Genomic DNA, 23,017 nt, shown 5'->3' with positions numbered 1-23,017 from the left:
AGGACTATAAACAAAGATATCAAAATACTGAATTGAAGTTGCATAGTCATGTATACTATATATTTGAAACAAAAATCCTGCCTTTCTGTCCTTATGTTTACTTTTTTTTTTTTTTTTTTTTTTTTTGTCTTTTTGCTATTTCTTGGGCTGCTCCCGCGGCATATGGAGTTTTCCCAGGCTAGGGGTCTAATCGTAGCTGTAGCCGCCAGCCTATGCCAGAGCCACAGCAACGCGGGATCCGAGCCGCGTCTGCAACCTACACCACAGGTCACGGCAACACCGGATCGTTAACCCACTGAGCAAGGGCAGGGATCGAACCCGCAACCTCATGGTTCCTAGTCAGATTCATTAACCACTGTGCCACGACGGGAACTCCTATGTTTACTTTCACTTGAACTTCTATATTGCCTAACTTGATTTATCCAGGAGAATTTAAGATAATTGGATTTCTTCAACACTTCATTACTATTATTACTATTACATATTTTAGAAATCCCTATTTTCCTTTCTTAAATCTGATTTATTCTTGTTTTACTTATGATTTGGAGCACAAGGGAAAATGTTTTTTTTTTTTTTTTGTTAAAGCTATTTGCAGCCAAGACATAGCAAGATCTGAAGTGCATGAGTCCGTGAAATGTTCGTCAGTTTATATTGAATTGTAAAAAAAAAAAGTCTTTTCATGAACTGTTTATCAGTTTATGCTGAACTGTAACATTTTAGATTATAACATTCAAAAAAATTCTAAGTTTGTAGTTCCACTCTGATGCAGTGGGTTAAGAATCTAACCGCAGGGAGTTCCTGCTGTGGCTCAGTGGGTTATGAACCCAACTGGTATCCATGAGGATGCAGTTCAATCCCTGGCCTCCTCAGTGGGTTAGGCGTTACTGTGGCTGTAGTGTAGGTTGGTAGCTGCAGCTCTGATTCGACCTCTCGCCAGGGAGCTTCCATGTGCCCTGGCTGCAGCCCTGAAAAGCAAAAACAAAATCTGACTGCTGCTGCTTGCTTCGGAGTTTGGGATTTGATCCCAGGCCTGGTTTCAGTGGGTTAAATAAAGGGTCTGGCGTAGGTTGCAGCTGCAGCTAGGATTCAGTCCCTGTACTGGAGGAACTTCCATATGGCAGGGATTCAGCCATAAAAATATTTCTAAATTAATTTTCAGAATTTTAAGTAGTGATACAGGGAGAGATTTGAAGTCAGAGTGATTGTTTTTGAATTTTGATTTGGGAGTTTTTCTTTATACTTGAATTATTTAAAACATAATAGTATTAGATTTTCTTCTTTAATCTCAAGGTAGATTAAATAGTTACGGATGTCCTTTCATTTGTGGTGATCCTGTTGAATTGGTGACTGTTTTATTGCTTCCTCCTTAGAGCTTTATAGAGGATGACAAACAGTAGTGAGGGGTGTGTGTGTGTTTAAATGAACAGTTTTTGTTAATATACCATTTCCTGTGTGGCTCACAACAAATTTTATATATTTGAATGGTGACTTGGAAACATTTTTTAAAGACGTGCTTTAAGTTTTTTTTTTATCTTTTTGCCATTTCTTGGGCTGCTCCTGAGGCATATGGAGGTTCCCAGGCTAGGGGTCGAATTGGAGCTATAGCCACTGGCCAACTCCAGAGCCACAGCAACGCGGGATCCAAGCCGCGTCTGCAACCTACACCACAGCTCATGGCAATGCCAGGTCCTTAACCCACTGAGCAAGGCCAGGGATCAAACATGCAACCTCATGGTTCCTAGTCAGAATCATTAACCACTGTACCATGATGGGAACTCCAGGGTGAATGTTTCTTATAATTTTGTCAAAGCGCCATTGTCACATTTGAAGATTAGTTTAGTTTATCTGTTTTTTTTTTTTTTTTTTTTTTTTTTTTTGTCTTTTTGCCTTTTTGAGGGCTGCTCCTGTGGCATATGGAGTTTCCCAGGCTAGGGGTCGAATCAGAGCTATAGCCGCTGGCCTACACCAGAGCCACAGCAACACAGGATCCGAGCTGCGTCTGCAACCTACACCACAGCTCATGGCAACGCCAGGTCCTTAACCCACTGAGCAAGGCCAGGGATCGAACCCACAACCTCATGGTTCCTAGTCAGGATCGTTAACCACTGCGCCACGACGGGAACTCCAGTCTATCTGTTTTTGTTAAAGTTTTACTGATGTTGGTTATTGTAGGAAGCAAAATAGTAATTTGAAGTAAACTTAGTGACGTTTCTCACCTAGGATTTTGCAGGTACTAGAAAAGGCTATAAAATTTAGTTGGGGGAGATAGTCATTACTTGCTGAGCCATCCTGGGCAAGTTGCTTTACCTTTCGGAGATTCAGTTTTCTCATTTGTAACATAAAAAAAAAAACCCTGCATGTTTTACAAGGTTATTTGGACCAAATTAATTAAATATAAAAGAATACATTTTCTTAATTGAAAATGCTGGTCAAATGAGTTGGTTACTACATTTTACAAATAGGACAGAGAGGAGTTCCCATCGTGGTTCAGTGGTTGACGAGTGAGCTGTGGTGTAGGTTGAAGGTGTGGCTTGGATCCCGAGTTGCTGTGGCTCTGGTGTAGGCCAGCAGCTGCAGCTTCAGTTGGACCCCTAGCCTGGGAACCTCCATATGCCATGGGTGCGGCCCTAGAAAAGACAAAAAAGGCAAAAAAAAAAAAATAGGACTGAGAGATTAAATGGCTCCCATGAAAATCTGAAGAACTATGACTCCAGAATTTATATTTTCTTAGCTACCTAATTATCACCACTCAGTTTTCTTAAAGTATTTTTATAAGGGACATATAAAACTACCATATTAAGAATATTTTATTTATTTATTTATTTTTGCTTTTTAGGGCTGCACCTGCAGCATATGGAAGTTCACAGGCTAAGGGTCAAATGAGAACTGCAGCTGCCAGCCTGTGCCATCCTTCATTGCAGCTTATGGCAACACCGTATTCTTAACACACTGAGCAGGGTCAGGGATCTAATCTGCATCCTCGTGGATATTAGTTGGGTTTGTTACCACTGAGCCACAATGGAAACTCCATTTTTTGTTTGTTTGTTTTTTTGTTTTAAGGCTGCACCTGGAGGTTCCCAGGCTACGGGTCTAATCTAATCAGAGCAGTTGCTGCCAGCCTTTGCCAGAGTCACAGCAAAGCCAGATCCGAGCAGTGTCTGTGACCTACATCACAGCTCACAGCAATGCTGGATCCTTAACCCACTGAGCAAGGCCAGGGATCAAACCCGCAACTTCATGGTTCCTAGTCAGAATCGTTAACCACTGTGCCATGACGGGAACTCCTTTATTTTTTATTTATTTATTTTTTTAGTCTTTTTGTCTTTTTAGGGCCATGCCTATGGCATATGGAGGTTCCCAGGCTAGGAGTCCAATCGGAGTTGTAGCTGCTGACCTACGCCAGAGCCACAGCAATGTAGGATCTGAGCCATGTCCTCGGCCTGCACCACAGCTCATGGCAATGCAGGATCTTTAACCCACTGAGCAAGGCCAGGGATCCAACCCCTGTCCTCATGGATGCTAGTCAGGTTCGCTAACCACTCAGCCACAATGGGAATTCCTATTTCTTGTATTTTAAATGACCTTGTTGAAGGCATTTTCTTATGCCTTTAGTGTCTACCATGATGCTTTATAATTAGCTGGTTCTTAGTTACTGTTTGTTCAGTTTTGTTAACTTTTGTTAGAAGCATTTCATGATATATATTTTTTTGGATTAGTAATCTGCTAGCTGGTATGGAGGTCCGTTCCCCCTAGCCTGTCCCCGTACCTATGGTATGAGAAAGTTCTGGGGCCAGGGATCAAGTTCCTGACATAGCTGCAACCTAAGCTGCCACAGTGACAATGGCAGATCCTTAACTTGCGCACTACTAGGGAACTCCGCGGAGTTCTTTTATTGAATCTTTCTCTACTGAGTAACTTCTAGAATGTGGGTTGGCCCCTTGTTCTTTTTATGATATCATCTGGCCTCAAGGTTATAGTACTTTTTTTTTTTCCTTTTCTGACTGCACCTGCAGCCTGTGGAAGTTCCTGGGCCAGGGATCAAATCCTAGCCACAGCTGTGACCTATGCCTTAGCTGTGGCAACACTGGATCCTTAACCTGCTCTGCCACAGCAGGAACTCCAAGATTATAGCACTTTCATTGCTTTCTTGAGACTGTATAACCCAGAGATATTTGAGCCCTAGGTGGATTGCTCTGCCTGTCTTATTCCTGAGGAAATCTTAAAATTAATACAAAGAAAAAATGCTATAAGCAGTGATTAATATTTTCAAAAGAAAGTGATAGGAAATCTTAACATTTTACAGCCCACCCTGTTAACCAGTGGTATTACAGCAACAGAGAGGCCAGGCCTATTTTCTTTCCCTTGCTGCCCAGTTTTTTCATTCTCCTCCTTCAAATTCAGCAAACATTAAAACTCAGTATTTAGATTATACAGATATTATTGGATTATCACAGACATTTATATTTTACCAAAAATACCAAGCAGAAAATAAACTTACTAATTTTTAAATGTTTTCTTCCATTCTTATTTATTTATTTATTTATTTATTTGCTTTTTAGGGCCATATGGAGGTTTCCAGGCTAGCGGTCTAATTGGAGCTACAGCTGCTCGCCTACACCACAGCCACCGTAACGCCAGATCCCAGCTGTGTCTGCGAACTACACCACAGCTCATGGCAACACCGGATCCTTAACCCACTGAGTGAGGCCAGGGATCAAACCTGTAACCTCATGGTTCCTAGTCAGATTCGTTTCTGCTGTGCCATGACAGGAACTCTGTTATTTTTTGTACAAATATTTGCACTTTTTCCTTTCAAAATCAGATAATACTTTGGGTAGTCTTTTTATTGTTTTTTCTTAACTTAATATTGCAGAAAAGAATCTTAAACATTGAGAAGATAGTATGTAATAATCAATTGTGCAAAGTATGTTTATAGGCTGGGGATGCCTTTCTTTTTGCTTGGAATGCCTTCTCTTCCTTTTGTCTGTCTTCTTAAATTTCACTTAGACTTCAAGTGTGAAACGGGACATGAACCCCTACCCCCAGGCCGAATTAGATACTGTACTTATTTGTTTCCTTAGCTCTTTGTACTAAACCTCTAGGCACTGGTAGCTTTGACTTTTTTCTGTGTACTAATTTGTTTTCCCCATTGGGATTATGGGTTCTCATAGGGCAGCAGTTTAATCTTTCCATTGTATCCCTGTACTTCAAATGTCTGAATAAATAAATGCATGAATGAATGATTTTCTTTTTGTTTTCCAAATAATATGAAGTGGTTATCATTACTCCCTGTTTTATTGATGAGGAAGTTTGGGCTCAGAGAGACTGAGTAACTGCAGGTCACGTAAGTGGGAACCAAGTGATACTGGAAAAATTCAAATCTAAGTCTTCTACTGTATCACACTGCCAGAAGGAGTAACAGCTAGTAAATTTTAGAGCCTGAGTTATCTAGGCTCTTAGACTTCACAGTACCATGGTTATCTCTGTACTATGCCTATATTGATATAAAGCCTTGCTATATTTTTCAAAATCTGTTTTCTGTCCCTAAATATCAAAAATTCATGTGACTAACTTTATGTATGTGCTTCTTTTTTTTTTGTTTGTTTGTTTTTTAGGGCCACACCCATGGCATATGGAGATTCCCAGGCTATGGTTCTAATCCGAGCTGTAGCCGCCAGCCTATTCCACAGCCACAGCAACACAGGATCTGAGCCATGTCTGTGATCTGCACCACAGCTCATGGCAACACCGGATCCTTAACCCACTGAGTGAGGCCAAGGATTGAACCCACAACCTCATGGTTCCTAGTCGGATTCGTTAACCACTGCTCCACGATGGGATCTCCCTCCTTTTAACTAATTTTGATGAGTAGGATCATCTCAGTGAGCTCTCTGGTATTCTCAGTTGGTATTCTCGTAATGATTCTAAAGTATGGTAATTTCAGTTGTATTTGCTCTTTAGGTTAGCCAAGCTTCCTGTGAAGATGGTTTATAATCTAGTATTCATGTAATTTCTTTCAGTTTATTCAAATTTATAGGTTTTTCTCGTGTCTTTGTGTTAATTACCTTCATTTGTCAGCTACCTTAATAGGACAGTGATAGAAATAACAGTGGTCAGGGAGACCCAGATTCCTGTCCATTCATTGTGACCACTGGGCTTTACTTCTCTGGGTCTGTATTTCCTATTGTAAGAATTAGGTTGATTATATATAAGGATCCTTCCAGTTCAAAGGTTCTGTAATTTAACTCCTTGGAGCTGTTTTATAGAACAATACAAAAGTTTGAACTATACTTTTAAACTTTGTTTTTAGAGATTTCGTTAGATCTCAAAGGGCTTATTCTGTTACTTATTGGCTTTATGTTTCAGAAAGAGAAATTTGGTTAAATAACTGAAATTAAAATATTTTGAGTTTTAATTGAAAAGAGTGGCTTATAATAAGCCATGAATTTCACAGAATTTCTTTTTTCTTTTCTAGGGTGGCACCCGCTGCATATGGAGGTTCCCAGGCTAGGGGTCTAATTGGAGCCTCAGCTGCTGGGCCTGTGCCACAGCCACAGTAACGAGGGATCCGAGCTGCGTCTGTGACCTACACCACAGCTCACCGCAACGCCAGATCCTTAACCCACTGAGCGATGCCAGGGATTGAACCCTCAACCTCATGGTTCCTAGTATATTCGTTTCCGCTGCACCATGACGGGAACTCCAATAGAATATTTTTAATACATACTTTTTTTAAATACATACTTCTAATATTACATTTTATTTACATATAATTCTTTTTTTTTTTTTTGTCTTTTTGTCCTTTCTAGGGCCGCTCCTGCGGCATATGGATGTTCCCAGGCTAGGGGTCCAATCGGAGCTGTAGCTGCCAGCCTATGCCAGAGCCACAGCAATGCCAGATCCAAGCCACGTCTGCGACCTACACCACAGCTCATGGCAACGCCAGATCCTTAACCCACTGAGCGAGGCCAGGGATTGAACCCAAAACCTCGTGGTTTGTAATCGGATTCATTAACCACTGTGCCACAATGGGAACTCCCTCACATATAATTCTAATACAGAATTTTTACAAACTTAGAAATGTAATTACTGAGGGTAGGTAAGGGTTTTCATGCTTGAAAAGGTCATCGTTTCCAGCTTTGGAGTTCCCATGTGTCTTAGTGGTAATGAACCTGACTAGTATCCATGAGGATGCAGGTTCGATCCCTGGCCTTGCTCTGTGTGTTAAGGATCCCATATTGCTGTGGCTGTGGCTGGCAGCTGCAGCTCTGATTTGACCCCTAGCCAAAAAAAAAAAAAAAAAAAAAATCCAGCTTTATTGAAAGCAGATGGGTGGAAGTAAATGTTAATTAACACTTAATAAGTCCTGAAGTTTGACTTAGAAGAAACTATTATTGCAAGAATTGTACTGATATAGTCTAGACGCCTGTTAATGTTGTTTAAAAGAGAAGAGCCCCTTCAGACTCAAAAGTGTTATTACTAATGTATTGATAGAATCTATGTTTTTCTAGTACTGGTTTTTGTTTTTTTTTTTTTTTTTTTGGCTGTGCCCACAGCATATGGAAGTTCCTAGGCTTGGGATTGAATTCAAACCGCAGCTGTGACAGTGCCAAATGCTTAACCACTAGGCCACTAGAGAACTCTAGTAGTTTTTCGGGTTTTTTTTTGTCTTTTGTCCTTTTTAGGGCCACACCTGTGGCAAATGGAGGTTCCCAGGCTAGGGTCTAATTGGAGCTGCAGCCCCCGGCCTATGCCAGCGCCATAGCAATGCCAGATCCAAGCTGCATCTGTGACCTATACCACAGCTCACGGCAAGGCTAGATCCTTAACCCATTGAGTGAGGCCAGGGGTTGAACCTGCAGCCTCATGGTTCCTACTTGGATTCGTTTCCACTGTGCCACAATGGGAACTCCTCTAGTAGTGTTTTATAATCAAATTTTTATTGATTTTAGAGGAATGGATTTTTGAATGGGCTGCCTAGAAATTTTCTATTGCATAGAGTGAAAATCAAACTTATGACCTTTAATAGTTTATAATATAAATCTTCAAGGGGGGAATTTGAGAGTACATGAGCCTTGTTTTAGTTGCTTAATTAATGATTCTGAATTTTTAAATGATTACTGAGGAATTGATAAACAATATATATTATTAGCTGAAGTTTAGACATCTTTTTTTTTTTTTTTTTTTGCTTTTTAGGTCCACACCTGTGGCATATGGAGGTTCCCAGGCTAGGGGTCAAATTAGAGCTGCTGCAGCTGCCGGCCTACCCCACAGCCACAGCAACATGGGACCAAGCTGTGTCTGTGACCTATGCCACAGCTCATGGCAAAGCTGGGTGCTTAACCCACTGAGCGAGGCCAGGGATCAAACCCAAATCCTCATGGATCCTTGTGAGGTTCATTACCCACTAAGCCACAAAGGGAACTCATAGACATCATTTTTTTTGTAAACTGAAGTAGCCAGTGGACCTAAGAGCTCAGTTTAAGATTTAATTTTGGGAGTTCCCTTGTGGCTCAGTGGTAATGACCCTGACTAGGATCCATGAGGACACGGGTTCTATCCCTGGCCTAGCTTAGTGAGTTCGGGATCCAGCATTGCTATGATCTGCAGTGTAGGTTGCAGATGCAGCTCGGATCTGGCATTGCTGTGGCTTTGGTGTAGGCTGGCAGCTGTAGCTCTGATTGGACCCCTAGCCTGGGAACTTATATACTCCTCTTGTGCAGACCTAAAAAAAAGCAAAAAGAAAAAAAAGATTTAATTTTGACAGGTTTTCTATAAGATGTTAATTCAGAAAATTCATATTAGAGAACTCCCATTTTCTGGGTTATATATTGCTATATATCACAAATTCTAGGGGAATTAGATTTTGGTAATAAGTGAATAACTTTTGGGATGATAATGAAATGAAGAAAAGAAAATTGATTAAAAAAAAAGAGAAAATGCCACTAAAGATGTCAACTACCATCATGTGTAAAGCCTTATAACATTTACTTTGTGAAAAAATAGTGGCTGATATCAAAAGCCTAGTTTAATTTTTTTTTCTTTTTAGGGCCGCACTTGCAGCATGTGGAGGTTCCCAGGGCAGGGGTCCAATCGGAGCTACAGCTGCTGGCCTATGCCAAAGCCACAGCAACGTGGGATCCGAGCCGTGTCTGCAACCTACACCACAGCTCACGGCAATGCCGGATCCTTTAACCCACTGAATGAGGCCAGGGATCAAACCGCAACCTCATGGTTCCTAGTTGGATTCGTTTCCACTGCACCATGATGGGAACTCCTTAAAAATGATTTAAGGAGGTCTCTTGAGGTGCAGCAGGTTAAGGATCTGGTGTTGTCACTGCAGCGGCTTGGTTCACTGCTTTGGTGCTGGTTTGATTCCCTGTTCCAGGAATCCAATCCACATGCTTCAGGCACAGCCAAAAGAAAAATGATTTAATATTGCAATGAGTTTTGAGTACATAGCTTAGTTGTTTAGGATGTGATATTTGAAATAATCATTAATTTGATACTCTTTTGAAAACCAGTTAACTTTTTTTAGGAAAAACAGTTCTTATTAAGCAAATATGTCCTGTTAATCATAAAGGGACCTCGGTGAGAGTTTGGTGCCAGTATTATCTTTTATTTACATTCTTATCATTTATACAGAATCTTGTTTCTGTGATTCTTGATCAGTTTATCACTACTGATCAAGTACTAATGGAGTTTACTCATCATCTTCGTATGTCTTTGCTTTTAGGCAGACTCATTTTTTTGCTGTTTTTGTAATGCTTATTGTGTAAGATTAACAGCTAAGCAAATGATTTAATCAAGGCACGTAAAGTTAAACTACGGTGTTATTTACATGTTATCATCTGTTTAAATGTGCTTAATTTTTGTAGCTGTTTTTTTTTAGATTTAGTTGAAATATTACGTATTTAAAATAATTATTTTCCTTATTGCATATTTTAAAATTATGCTTTTTTCCATGATGGAACAGTATGATAATAGACTAGATTAGTGTTTTTAAACCAAATTTGTTCTACTATATTTTATTTATGCTTTTTAGGTGGCAGCCAATGCACACATTCCTCCAGACTACCTCCTTAAAATTTGTGAGCGGATTGGTCCCTTACTAGATAAGGAGATCCCTCAGAGTGTTCCTGGGGTACAGACTTTACTAGGTGTTGGTCGGCAGTCTCTGTTACGGGATGCCAAAGGTAAGATTTTTATAGTTTTCAGAGGAAAGAGTAGAGAGCAGCCTATTTTTTTGTTAAGTAAATGTTCCCATGCTTTTCTAAATACTAATTTTCTTTTACTTTTTCTTATTTTGCCAGTCTTGTTTTTATTTTCCTAGTGCACAAGTAAATTTTTAGAGGCCTAAGTGGAATCCTTTTCTTTAAAAGAGGCAATATTGTAGCGGTAAAGGATATAAACTCTCAGAGTTCTCACTGTGGCACAACGGGATTGGCAGCGTTTCTGCAGTGCCAGGATGTAGGTTTAATCCCCAGTGTGGCACAGTGGGTTAAAATAATCTGGTGTTGCTGCAGCTCTGGCTTAGGTTACAACTGCAGCTTGGATCTGATCCCTGGCCTGGGAACTCCATATGTTGGGAGGTGGCCAAAAAAGAAAAAAAGGATGTAAAATCTCTGTAATCCTTTGGAATAGAGATCTCAAAAGATCTCTGCTTTTATTAGTACAGTATAAATGTTTTATTCTTTCATTACACTTTGATGTTCTTAATCTTTGTGAGTCTTAAGATCATCCTAATCACATTGCATGTTTAGTAACAGGTAAGTGAAATATATGATACATAAAGATGTTTATAATTGAAGATAAAAATATCAATCCATTTAGTGTTGTTTTTCTACTCCACTATTTTTCAGTCTTACAGATTAGCCTCAAAGTTTTACATGGAACCCCAATATGTAAATCATGTAGAGACTTTTCTAAATGTAAAAATGTAAAATTATGCATTAAATGCCTCAATGAATTAAATATTTTAGGTCTGGCAAGCAGTTTATTTCCATGTTTTTTGTTTGTTTGTATTTTTAGGGCTTCACCTGCTGCATCTGGAAGTTCCTCAGCTAGGAGTCCAATCAGAGCTGCAGCTGCTGGCCTACACCACAGCCACAGCCACAGCAATGACAGATCTGAGCCTCATCTGCGACCTACACCACAGCTCATGGCAATGTCGGATCATTAACCCCCTAAGCGAGGCCAGGGATCGAACCTGCAACCTTATGGCTTCTAGTTGGATTTGTTTCTGCTGCACCACGACGGGAACTCCCATAGCATAATGTTTTTAAAATTCTAATTCATGGGAGTTCCTGCTATGGCACAGTGGTTTAAGAATCTGACTGCAGCGGCTTGGTTTGCTGCAGAGGCGCAGGTTTGATCCCCGGCCAGGCGCCATGGGTTAAAGAATCCAGTGCTGCCACAGCTGTAGTGTAGGTTGCAGTGGCTTAGATTCAGTCCCTGGCCTGGGAACTTCCATATGCTGTAGGTGTGGCCATTAAGAAAAAAATCCTAATTCACATAGAAATATTTACATAAATGATACCAGTTTTTTTTTTATTGTGGTTGATTTACAGTCTTCTCCCAATTTCTTCTGTACAGCAAAGTGATCCAGTCATATACATTGTTTTTTTCACATTATCTTCCGTCATGTTCCATCACAAGTGACTAGATAGAGTTCCCTGTGCTATACAGCAGAAACAGTTCTTAAATATTTTATAATTTGGGGAAATCCTTCAGTTCAGTTAATTTGAAAGCTTTCAAGAAAATATTAGAATATTTTTGTTTCAAAGTTGAATTTTTAGGAATATTTCATATTTGCTTGTATTTTTTAACATAAACATTTAGACAAAAAAAACAAAACTATATATATACTCAATTATCATCTGATATTGTTGTTTCCTGTTGTGGCACAGCTGGCAGGCACACCATAACATGAGCATGCACAGAGTATAAATGTTTCTGAAGTTTACCTGGCATAATTTGCTATATTCATTTCTTTGCTTATACAGTTTTATATAAGCAGACATGCATAAGCCTAAAGATCAAGAAGGGGACCAATGTAATGGTAAAACTGTATTAATCCATGACATATTTGTGTAAGATTCAAATATATGTATAATAAAAACTTTAGTTCTAGATCAGCACAGAAATAAAATATTCTGATGATAAGATTAAGTTGTTAGTGTTTACCTGTCTATAATATAGATTATAACATTTAAACATATGCATGTTTTTATTATAGTTTTAATAGTTTAAAATGTATTTTGACAAATGAAATAGAAAACCAACATTTGCCTCTCAAGTACAGTTGAAAAAATACTTTCCTCTGCCTTGATTAACTTTTGAATCTTTTTGTATAGACTGTAAGAGTACACTATGGAATGGATCTGCTTTTGCAGCTCTACATAGAGGCAGACCTCCAGAACTACCTGTAAATTATGTGAAACCTCCAAATGTGGGTGAGTAATGTCCGTGTGAGTTATAAACATATTTTTGATTTGTTCCTTCCTGAACTCATTTATAAAGTCAAAAATAGGTACCAGAATTAAATTTAAGTGTAAACCAACTGCTTACATTCTTGAGGAGTTTCATGGTTAGTTTTAAAGCATTTTTACTTAAAGCAAATATAATCATGGTTTTGTAAATAGTGACCTTTTCTTTTAAAATAATTAATTTTTTTCTTTCTTCTCTCCTCTCTTCTTCTCTCTCCTCCTCCCCTCCCTCTCCTAGCCTCCCTCCCTCCCCTTCTTCCTTCTTTCCTCCCTCCCTTCCTCCCTCCTTCCCTTCCTTCCTTTTTTCTTTCCTCCCTTCTTTTTTCTTCTTAGCAGAAGCATTTCCTTTTTTATATGCTTCAGGTGTTTTTAACCATATGGATGTCTATTAACATACTTCTATGCTGAGCTCAAAGATTTTACAGGAAACTATGTAAAGATAGATTTCAGAAGGAAACAAAAGTACATTTTGCTTATAGCTGCTTGCCAAACTTATAATGATGTAATAAATTTTATATATCTTTCTTAAAACAAATCACATTTCCCACTTAGAGTATGCTGAAATTCACATGTCCCATTCATATTATTCTTGGGATATCTCTTTTTCTTTTTTTGTCTTTTTGCCTTTTCTAGGCCGCTCCCGTGGCATATGGGGATTCCCAGGCTAGGGGCCTCATTGGAGCTGTAGCCACCAGCCTACTCTAGAGCCACAGCAATTCAGGATCCGAGCCGTGTCTGCAACCTACACCACAGCTTACGGCAATGCCAGATCCTTAACCCCCTGAGCAAGGCCAGGGATCAAACCTGCAACCTCATGGTTCCTAGTTGGATTTGTTAACCACTGAGCCACGGGAACTCCTGGGATATCTCTGATCAGACCATTATGAATCACCAGTAGTGATTCCTGAGGAGATCTAGCTAACAGAACCATTTATACTAAAGTTAATTCTTACAAAGAATGTATAGAACCAAACAGCTAGATGAGTAACTGCTACTGTTTTCCTATTTTCTCACTCTTCTGAAAAGTCAGATTTTATGTAGTGCTTAGTGCCTAGAGACTATGCCTTAAATTCAAGTAGAAAAATACAAATATTTTTGGTGCTGGACAAAAAAAGGAAAACAAGAAAAATATGAATTTTTTAATGAATACTATTTTATATGATTAGATTACAGAACTTATTTACCCAAAGAAGTTAATAAATTTAGACTAGAAATAATTTAAAAAGATATTTAGGTGAAGTCATTGATAAAGATTCATAAGCATTATTATTATTATTATTTTTTTTTATTTTCCCACTGTACAGCAAGGGAGTCAGGTTATCCTTACATGTATACATTACAATTACATTTTTTCCCCCACCCTTTGTTCTGTTGCAACATGAGTATCTAGACATAGTTCTCAATGCTATTCAGCAGGATCTCCTTGTAAATCTATTCTAAGTTGTGCATAAGCATTATTAAGACAAATTAGATTCTTTTTGTTAACAGTGTTCTTCTATAAGCTGGTTATTACTGGAAAAAGTAGACTACTGAGTTGTGACCAGGTATTTTTAACTTTTTTTTTAATTTTCAGGGGTAGTTTGCTTACCATCTAGAATTTTCCAGTGTTTACTTTTCCCTTAAGCCGTAGTCAAAATTAATTTATTGAATTGAGATAGCTTTTATTATTCATGCATTTATTTATGCTCAAGTGATGTAATAGTTTAAGCCATACTGTCAACATTGTTTGTAATGCTTGATACTTCCTTCAGTGGTCACATGTGAAGTGCTGAGGAGCAGCCTTTAGAGTATTTGGTTTTTAATATTTCTTGATTCTTTCTTTTTCATTTAAAAAGTTCTTATTACTATGTATACATATACATTCAAACTTCTGTTGGTTTTGTCCAGTGCACGCTTTACATTCTGATTTAATCACTGTTATTCGTAACAGTAGTTGCTTAGAATTTTAGTGTCCCTGGCATTGATGCTTTTATGTTCTTAAATTTGCCATGTTATTTGGGGAAGATCTATTAGAATAGAGATAATTCAATCATGATGTATTTTCATGTAATGTATTCTAGTAAAGATACTTAATTTCAAAATATTTAGAATTCAGAACCTGATAAAAACTCAGGAGAGTTGACTAGGAAAGAAAACAAAATGAATAGAAAATCTTTTTAAAATTATTTGAGGCACTTTTCTCATTGTGGAGTACAGGCTTTAAATTCAATCAGTTTTATAGTTTTCTAGTGTAAATAAAACTTAATCATGAAAGTAAAAATTTGAAAATTTTAGCACTAGGAAGAACTTTAAAGAGTTCCCATTGTGGCTCAGCAAGTTAAGAACCCCACATAGTGTCTGTGAGGATATGGGTTTGAATCCTTGCCTTGCTCAGTGGCTTAAGGATCCTGCATTTCCGCAAAATGCAGCACAGGTCGCAGATAAGACTGGAATCTGTTGTTGCTGTGGCTGTGGTGTAGGCCAGCAGTTGAAGCTCCAGTTTGACCCCTAGCCTGGGAACTTCCATATGCCGCAGGTGTGGCCCTAAAAAGAAGAAACAAAAAAGAGGAAGAACCTTAGGAATACTTGGTAAAAGAGTTCCTTGGTCAAGTAAATGTGGGAAATAGTGTTAAAAAAAAATGTAGAAGTTCCCATCATGGCTCAGTGGTTAACGAATCCGACTGGGAACCATGAGGTTGCGGGTTCAATCCCTGGCCTTGCTCAGTGGGTTAAGGATCTGGCGTTGCCGTGAGCTGTGGTATAGGTTGCAGACGTGGCTCGGATCCGGCGTTCTGGTGGCTCTGGTGTAGGCCGGCAGCTGCAGCTCCAATTGGACCCCTAGCCTGGGAACCTCCATATGCCACGGGAGTGGCCCAAGAAATGGCAAAAAAAAAAAAAAGAAAAAAAAAAAAGAAAAAAATGAATGGGAGTTCCTGTCATGGTGCAGTGGAAATGAATCTGATTAGGAACCATGAGGTTGGGTTCATTCCCTGGCCTCTCTCAGTGGATTAAAGATCCGGTGTTGCCGGGAGCTGTGGTATTAGTTGCAGATGCGGCTCGGATCTGGCATTGCTGTGGCTGTGGCATAGGCCGGCAGCTACAGCTCCGATTAGACCCCTAGCCTGGGAACCTCCATATGCTTCGGGTGTGCAACCCTATAAGGACAAAAAGACAAAAAAAAAAGAAAAAGACAAAAACGAATGCATGTAGGACTGCTCAGAGTCATGTAGGAATGTAGGACTCCTTTCATCGGGTAAAATGCATTGTGAAATGCCTTATTGGGAGCATTATCTAAGTAATTTGACAGTGAATACCCATAACATTCTAAAAGTTTCTGGAACAGATTTGGGAAACTGGATTGTAAACCCATTTTTACAGCAGAAAAACCTAAAATCCAAAGAAGTATGTGACTGGCATATGTTATACTGCTTGCCTTCCAGTCTATTTCTTTTTCTTTTTTTTTTTTTCATATTTTAAAGTTTTATTGGAGTATAGTTAATTTACAATGTTGTGATAACTCTGCTGTACAACAAAGTGATTCAGTTATACATGTACATACATTCTTTTTCAGATTATTTTCCCATACAGATTATCACAGAATATTACAGTCTATTTCTACACCATTTCGTGGTCAGATGTTATCAATATTTTCTTGGTATAACAGATGTACACTCAGAGAACTTGAAAAGATAAAGTATTAGCCACATTACTTTTATTCTTTAAGTCAAATATAAGTCACATAAAAGTTCTCCCTTTTTAAGTGTGCAGTTCAGTGAGTTTTGACAAATGTATACATTGTATATAACCACTAGCACAATAAAAATATTGATCATCTTATCACCCTTTACATTTCTTTCATGTCGTCTCATTGTAGTAAATCCCCTCTTCTTCAATCCCTGGAAACTACTAATTTATTTGTCATTTGCCCTATTTAGTTTCATCCGGTGAAATCATACAGTATGTAGCCTTTTGTGTCTGTCTGATTTCACTTAGACCTAATTTTTTTTTGATTCATGTGTATCAATTCATTTATTAGTGAAATGCCGTGGGTGCTGCCCTAAAAAGACAACAGACCAAAATAAATAAATAAATAAATAAATAAATAAATAAATGCCTAGAAATATTTTTGTACAGGTTGTTGCATGAACATCTATTTTCATTTCTTCTGAGTAAATATCTAAGTAGTCGATTGTTGGATCATATGGTAAATGCAGGTTTAACTTTAAGACACTGTCAAATTATTTCAAAAGTGGCTATCCCATTTTTTATTCCTACCAGCAATTAATAATTTTAGAATTAGTTTCTCAATTTCTATAAAAAAGTGACTGGGATTTTTCTTGGAATTACATTGAATCTGTAGATAAATTTGGGAAAAATTAATATCTGAACAATATTGAGCCTTCCAATCCAGGAACATAGTATAATTCTCCATTCATTTATTTAGGTGTTTTAAAATATCTCACAGTAATGTTTTGTGAAATTTTTCCCTAACGATTTCATTGGTTTTTGATGCTGTTTTATTTTATTTTATTTTTTTGGCTTTTTAGGGCTGCACCCATAGCATATGGAAATTCCCAGGCTAGGGGTCTCATCAGAGCTACAGCTGCCGGCCCACACGAGAGCCAAAGCAATGCAGGATCTGAGCTGCGTCTGTGACCTACACCACAGCTCATGGCAACACCGGATCCTTAACCCACTGAGTGAAGCCAGGGATCGAACCCGCAACCTCATGGTTCCTAGTCTGATTCGTTTCTGCTGTGCCACAACAGGAACTCTCTCTCTCTCTCTTTTTTTTTTTTTTTTTTTTTGCTATTTCTTGGGCCACTCCCGCGGCATATGGAGGTTCCCAGGCTAGGGGTCGAATCGGAGCTGTAGCCACCAGCCTACGCCAGAGCCACAGCAACGCGGGATCTGAGCCGCGTCTGCAACCTACACGACAGCTCACGGCAACGCCGGATCGTTAACCCACTGAGCAAGGGCAGGGACCGAACCCGCAACCTCATGGTTCCTAGTCAGATTCGTTAACCACTGCGCCACCATGGGAACTCTTTTTTTTTTTTTTTTTGATGCTATTTTAAATTGTATATATATATTTTATGGTCACACTCATGACATATGGAAGTTCCCAGGTCAGGAAATGAATCCAAACTGTAGCTACGACTTCTGCCACTGTAGTTGGTTTCTTAACCCACTGTGCCACAGTGGGAATTCCTAAATTGTATATTTTTATTTATATAATATTTTATTTTTTATCTTTTTTTTATACCATGCCTGTGGCATGCAGTTCCTGGTCCAGGGACCAAACCCAAGCCACAGCAGTGATAACACTGAATCCTTTACTACTGTGCTACCAGCGAACACCTAAATTGTATATTTTAAAATTTCAGTTTCCAGGAGTTCCCGTTGTGGCCCAGCAGGTTAAGGACCTGACATTGATTCAATCCCTGGCCTCACTCATTGGGTTAAGGATCTGGCATTGCCACAAGCTGTGGCATATGTCGCACATACCATTTAGATCTGCTGTTGCCTTGGCTATGGCATAGGCCCAACTCGACCCCCTAGCCTGAGAACTTCCATATGCTGTGGGTGTGGCCATAAAAACAAAACTAATATAAAATTTCAGTTTCTAGTTGTTGCTAGTAAATAGAAAGTCTTTTAAAAAATATATTGACATTGATAGATTCACAGTTTACTAATTAGATATAATATCCTTTTTTTTGAAATTCTTTGGGATTCTCTACATAGATGATCATGTTGTCTGCAAATAAAGATAGTTTCACTTTTCCTTTCTAATCTTGTCTCCCTTATAGTGCTTTTTTTGCATTGAACTGCTAGTACCTCAAGTACAATTGTGAATTGAAGTGTTGAGACTGGACGTCCTTGCTTTGTTCCTGATCACAGAGGGAAAGCAGGCAATCTTTCACCATTATGTATAATTATAGATGCCCTTTATCTTCAGGTTGAGGATATTCCCTTCTATTCCTACTTTGTGTAGAATTTTTTATCATAGATATGTCCCACGTTTAAAATTTTATTCAGTATAGTTGGATGTGTACCAGTTATTTCTTGGCACTCATTTTATTTATTTATTTATTTATTTTTATTTTTTTGTCTTTTTCGTCCTTTTTGTTTTGTTTTGTTTTGTTTTGTCTTTTTGCCTTTTATTGGGCCGCTCCTGTGTCATATGGAGGTTCCCAGGCTAGAGGTCTAATTGCAGCTGCAGCTGCCAGCCTACACCAGAGACACAGCAACGCAGGATCCGAGCCGTGTCTGCAACCTGCACGACAGCTCATGGCAATGCCGGATCGTTAACCCACTGAGCAAGGCCAGGGACCGAACCTGCAACCTCATGGTTCCTAGTTGGATTCGTTAACCACTGCGCCACAACAGGAACTCCCTTTGTCCTTTTTTTTTAGGGCCGCACCAGCGGTATATGGAGGTTCCCAGGCTAGGGGTCTGATCGGAGCTACAGCTGCCAGCCTACACCAGAGCCACAGCAACACCAGATCCAAGCTGCGTCTTCAACCTATGCCACAGCTCACAGCAGCGATGGATCCTTAACCCACTAAGCAAGGCCAGGGATCGAACCCACAACCTCATGGTTCCTATTCAGATTAGTTTCTGCTGCACCACAAGGGGAACTCCTCTAAGCACTTGTTTTAACTGATATTTTATGTAGAATAGTGCTACCCAATAGAACTTTCAGTGATGATGGAGATGCTCTGTCCTGTGATATCCAAAACAGTAGCTGCTAGTCACATGTGGCTATTGTATCTTGAGGTCTAAATTTTTAATTTTATGGAATTTTAAGTAAATTGACATTCAGTAACCACATGCTTAAGGAACAGTACAGATCTAGGCCAGTGTGGAAACCAGTAAGCAACCCTCTGGTTCATAATTTGGTAATAATATATTGACTAGTCATTCACTTTACATACTTAACCTGGAGTATTTCCAATTTTTGTACTTGGAAACCACCTTTAGCTTTTCCTATTATGATTTTAATAACTCACTTCAAAGATCACATTGTGGCACTTGTTTCCAAAGAAAGTTTTGTTTTATTTATTATATTTTATTTATTTATTTATTTTTTGCCTTTTAGGGCTGCACCCACAGCATATGGAGATTCTCAGGCTAGGGGCTGAATCGGAACTGTAGTTGCTGCATACAGATCTGAGCTGCATCTGTGACCCACACCATAGCTCACACAAAACCAGATCCTTAACCCACTGAGCGAGGCCAGGGATTGAACCCGCAACCTCATGGTTCCTAGTCGGATTTGTTTTCACTGTGCCGCAATGGGAACTCCCAAAGAAAGTTTTATAATTGTCTTTTGCCAAAACCAAATTCTTACCTTATCTGGACTCTCCACTGTATTGGATTGTTTATTCAGTATTTCCATCTTTTGTACAGTTAATTAATATGAAATAGAGGGGAGGGAGTTAATTCCCAGATTCCATTCTCCAGACAATGGTATTACTTTAAATATACGTGTACTTTACCAAGAGTGAATCTCCAAATTCCTAGAAAGCAGAAGCCTGTATTTACATTATTATAGGTCTAAGCTTGAGTCATGCCACTTCATTAGCTGTATGCTTGACTAATCAAGTTGATTTTGCATTGTGCCAAATCAAATCAGAGGAAGAAAATTGAAGTAAATTCAAACAGTATATGTTTTTTTTTCATATTAAGTCCTTGTCATTTTTTTAACCATTTCTTTTTGAAGTATAATTTACAAAGTTGTGTTAGTTTCAGGTGTATAGCAGAGTGATTCACTTATACACACAAACACACATATTTTTCTTTTTCAGATTCTTTTCTGTTATAGGTTATTCCAAGATACTGAATATAGTTCCCTGTGCTATATAGTAGGTTCTTGTTATTTATCTATTTTATAAATTGTAGTACGGATATGTTAATCTCAAACGCCTAATTCATCCCTTACACTCTTGCTATCCCCTTTGTTAAACATAAGTTTGTTTTTTATGTCTATGAGTCTATTTATGTTCAAATCAGTTTTTTTTTTTTTTTTTTTTTTGGCTACACTCGCAGCAGCATGCGGAAGTTCTTGGGTCAGGTATTGAACCCCACCATAGCAGCTACTTGAGCTGCAGCAGTGATGATGTTGGATCTTTAGCCCACTGACCCACAGGAAAACTGTTCAAATCAGTATTAATACCTAATACCACTCAAAGAAATCCTAAAGCATATGTAATTAGTATTTGTAGTATTATTTGAAATCTTCACTATAAACACTACACATTGTTATTTCTTCATTCCTTTAAAAATTAGTAGTTGTTGGAGTTCCCTTTGTGGCTCAGCAGCTAACCAATCTGACTAGCATCCTTGAGGACACAGGTTCGATCCCTGGCCTTGCTCAGTGGGTTAAGGATTTGGCCTTGCTGTGAGCTGTGGCGTAGTTCACAGACTTGGCTCAGATCCTGTGTTGCTGTGGCTGTGGTGTAAGCTGGCAGCTACAGCTCTGATTCGACCTCTAGCCTGGGAACCTCCATATGCGGCAGGTGCGGCCCTAAAAAGCAAAAAAGAAAAGAAAAGAAAAGAATAAAAATTAGCAGTTTTTTGAAAACTTTGTAGTGGTCACCCTAAAATTTGAAAATAAAATTTTTCACAATCATTAACTCTGCTATGAGCTAGTTTCTAAAAAGCCTGTTTTGGAGTTCCTGTCGTGGCTTAGTGGTTAACGAATCTGACTAGGAACCATGAGGTTGCGGGTTCGATCCCTGGCCTCACTCAGTGGGTTAAGGATCCGGCATTGCCGTGAGCTGTGGTGTAGGTTGCAGACATGGCTTGGATCCTGTGTTGCTGCAGCTCTGGCATAGGCCAGCGGCTACAGCTCTGATTAGACACCTAGCCTGGAAACCTCCATATGCCATAGGAGTGGCCCAAGAAATGGCAAAAAGACAAAAAAAAAAAAAAAAAATTAAAAAAGCCTGTTTCATGTCTGTTCGAAATCTATTATTTGGAAGAACTAGTGTTATAGTTATTATCCATTATGGTAATAGTTTTAGATATTGTCCTAATTATCACATTTTAACAATTTTTGTAAAATTATCCATTGAAATGGCAGCAGGATGGCTTATTCATTTTAGTTTGAGACTTAACATTATACCCAAGGAACAAATGCACATGCTTTTATTTCTAAGCTGAGTCAAGGGCATAATGAGATAAAACTCTCTAAACCTTTTCCCCCTCTTTTATCTTTAGTACAGTTGACGTATAGCTTGTGTCCTGTAATTTACCTAGTAGACCTGTAATTTACACCTTATATAGGTCAGGAGGCTTGCATTAACTCTGTAGCCAAATTAATATTTATATGTTGCCATAAACTTCCATTCAGTATTGATTGGCTCTTAACTTATTGGAATTGTATGTGTCACACATACAATTGGAATTGTATGTGTCATACAGCCAGAATTCACATGGAAGTGAGAAATCTGCCTCTTGTTAATATGTAAATATAAATTGTAAGAAAGTAGTCTAATTGGAACTGTATTTGGCTGAGGTGACTGGGCTTCTGCCAGGAATATTTGTCATCCTCCCTCTCTAATTTTATGTAGTTCTCATCTCTCGTCCATGGATCACACTTTTGCCAGGCCTCGCATTTTGCCTGCTCCCTCCACTTCACCTTCCTCCTTTTTGTACTCAATAATTGTACATAAAGCAAGTTGCTTCTAAAGTTATTACTTTTTTGTGTCTGGAGAGGAGCAAGGGATTCTTGTCATACCTGCAAGTAATTAGAACTAGAATATAAACTCAGTCTTTTGTATGCTACATTGTGAGTGCTCACTAAATGTTAAATAAATGGAAGTGCTATAATTGCTGTCACATGGAAATGGAAGCATCCCTTTTAAAGGCATTTATATGTTGTTTACAGCTCAACTGAGTTTGTAGCTCCTTGTATCTGTTTCTGGAATCAATATTGTATTAATATTAGGATAAATAATTCTAGAATTTTAGAGAACAGATTTTATTATATGAGTCTTGGTATTATCATGTAAAATATAATGAAAAAAATTCATTTAATCCTATTATGAACATTTTTTCGTTTCCTCATTATCCTTTGTCATTTCTTCAGCTTTTTCTTTCAACATACATCAAAGTGTTCAAAAAGGATCTTTTAGTATTTGTTCTATACATTTTACTCAGCACCTTATTGAAATAGAACTTTATATTTATCATTCACAAAGGCAAGTTGTAAAACAGTTCCAGATTTATTTAGTTGGAGGAAAAGGCAGTTTAAAACATCTATGTATAATAACCAAATCAAGTTAAGTGATTTAGAAGATAGTAAAATAAATATTTTAGGTATTCTCAAATTATAGGTGAACTTTGCAGGAGAAAGGCTGAATGAAATTAGAAATATTATTTCTTTGCCATAGCTTAATATTATCCTAGCAATAAGACATTCAATGACCATGAATATTAATAGCCTGTAGGACTTACTAGTTTTGTGTAAATTGCCCTGTGGATAGGTATTAAGCAGTGGGAATGGCATCAGCCTTAAAGATTGTAAAGCTGTCCCTCTCTGT

General features: G+C 38.5%; 1 protein-coding gene across 1 annotated transcript in view; it reads left to right on the top strand.

Moving 5' to 3' along the window:
- Positions 1 to 23,017, top strand: part of BRWD3 (bromodomain and WD repeat domain containing 3) — a 164,250-nt gene that overhangs the window by 5,652 nt on the left and 135,581 nt on the right. The window contains exons 5-6 of the mRNA XM_021080763.1: positions 10,046 to 10,196; positions 12,357 to 12,455. Of these exons, the coding sequence (XP_020936422.1) occupies positions 10,046 to 10,196; positions 12,357 to 12,455 (250 nt within the window). The remainder of the gene's footprint in view (positions 1 to 10,045; positions 10,197 to 12,356; positions 12,456 to 23,017) is intronic.

The sequence above is a fragment of the Sus scrofa genome, chromosome X, assembly GCF_000003025.6.
Source record: "Sus scrofa isolate TJ Tabasco breed Duroc chromosome X, Sscrofa11.1, whole genome shotgun sequence".
Taxonomy (NCBI): Eukaryota; Metazoa; Chordata; class Mammalia; order Artiodactyla; family Suidae; genus Sus; species Sus scrofa.
This window is presented reverse-complemented; position numbering and strand designations above follow the sequence as displayed.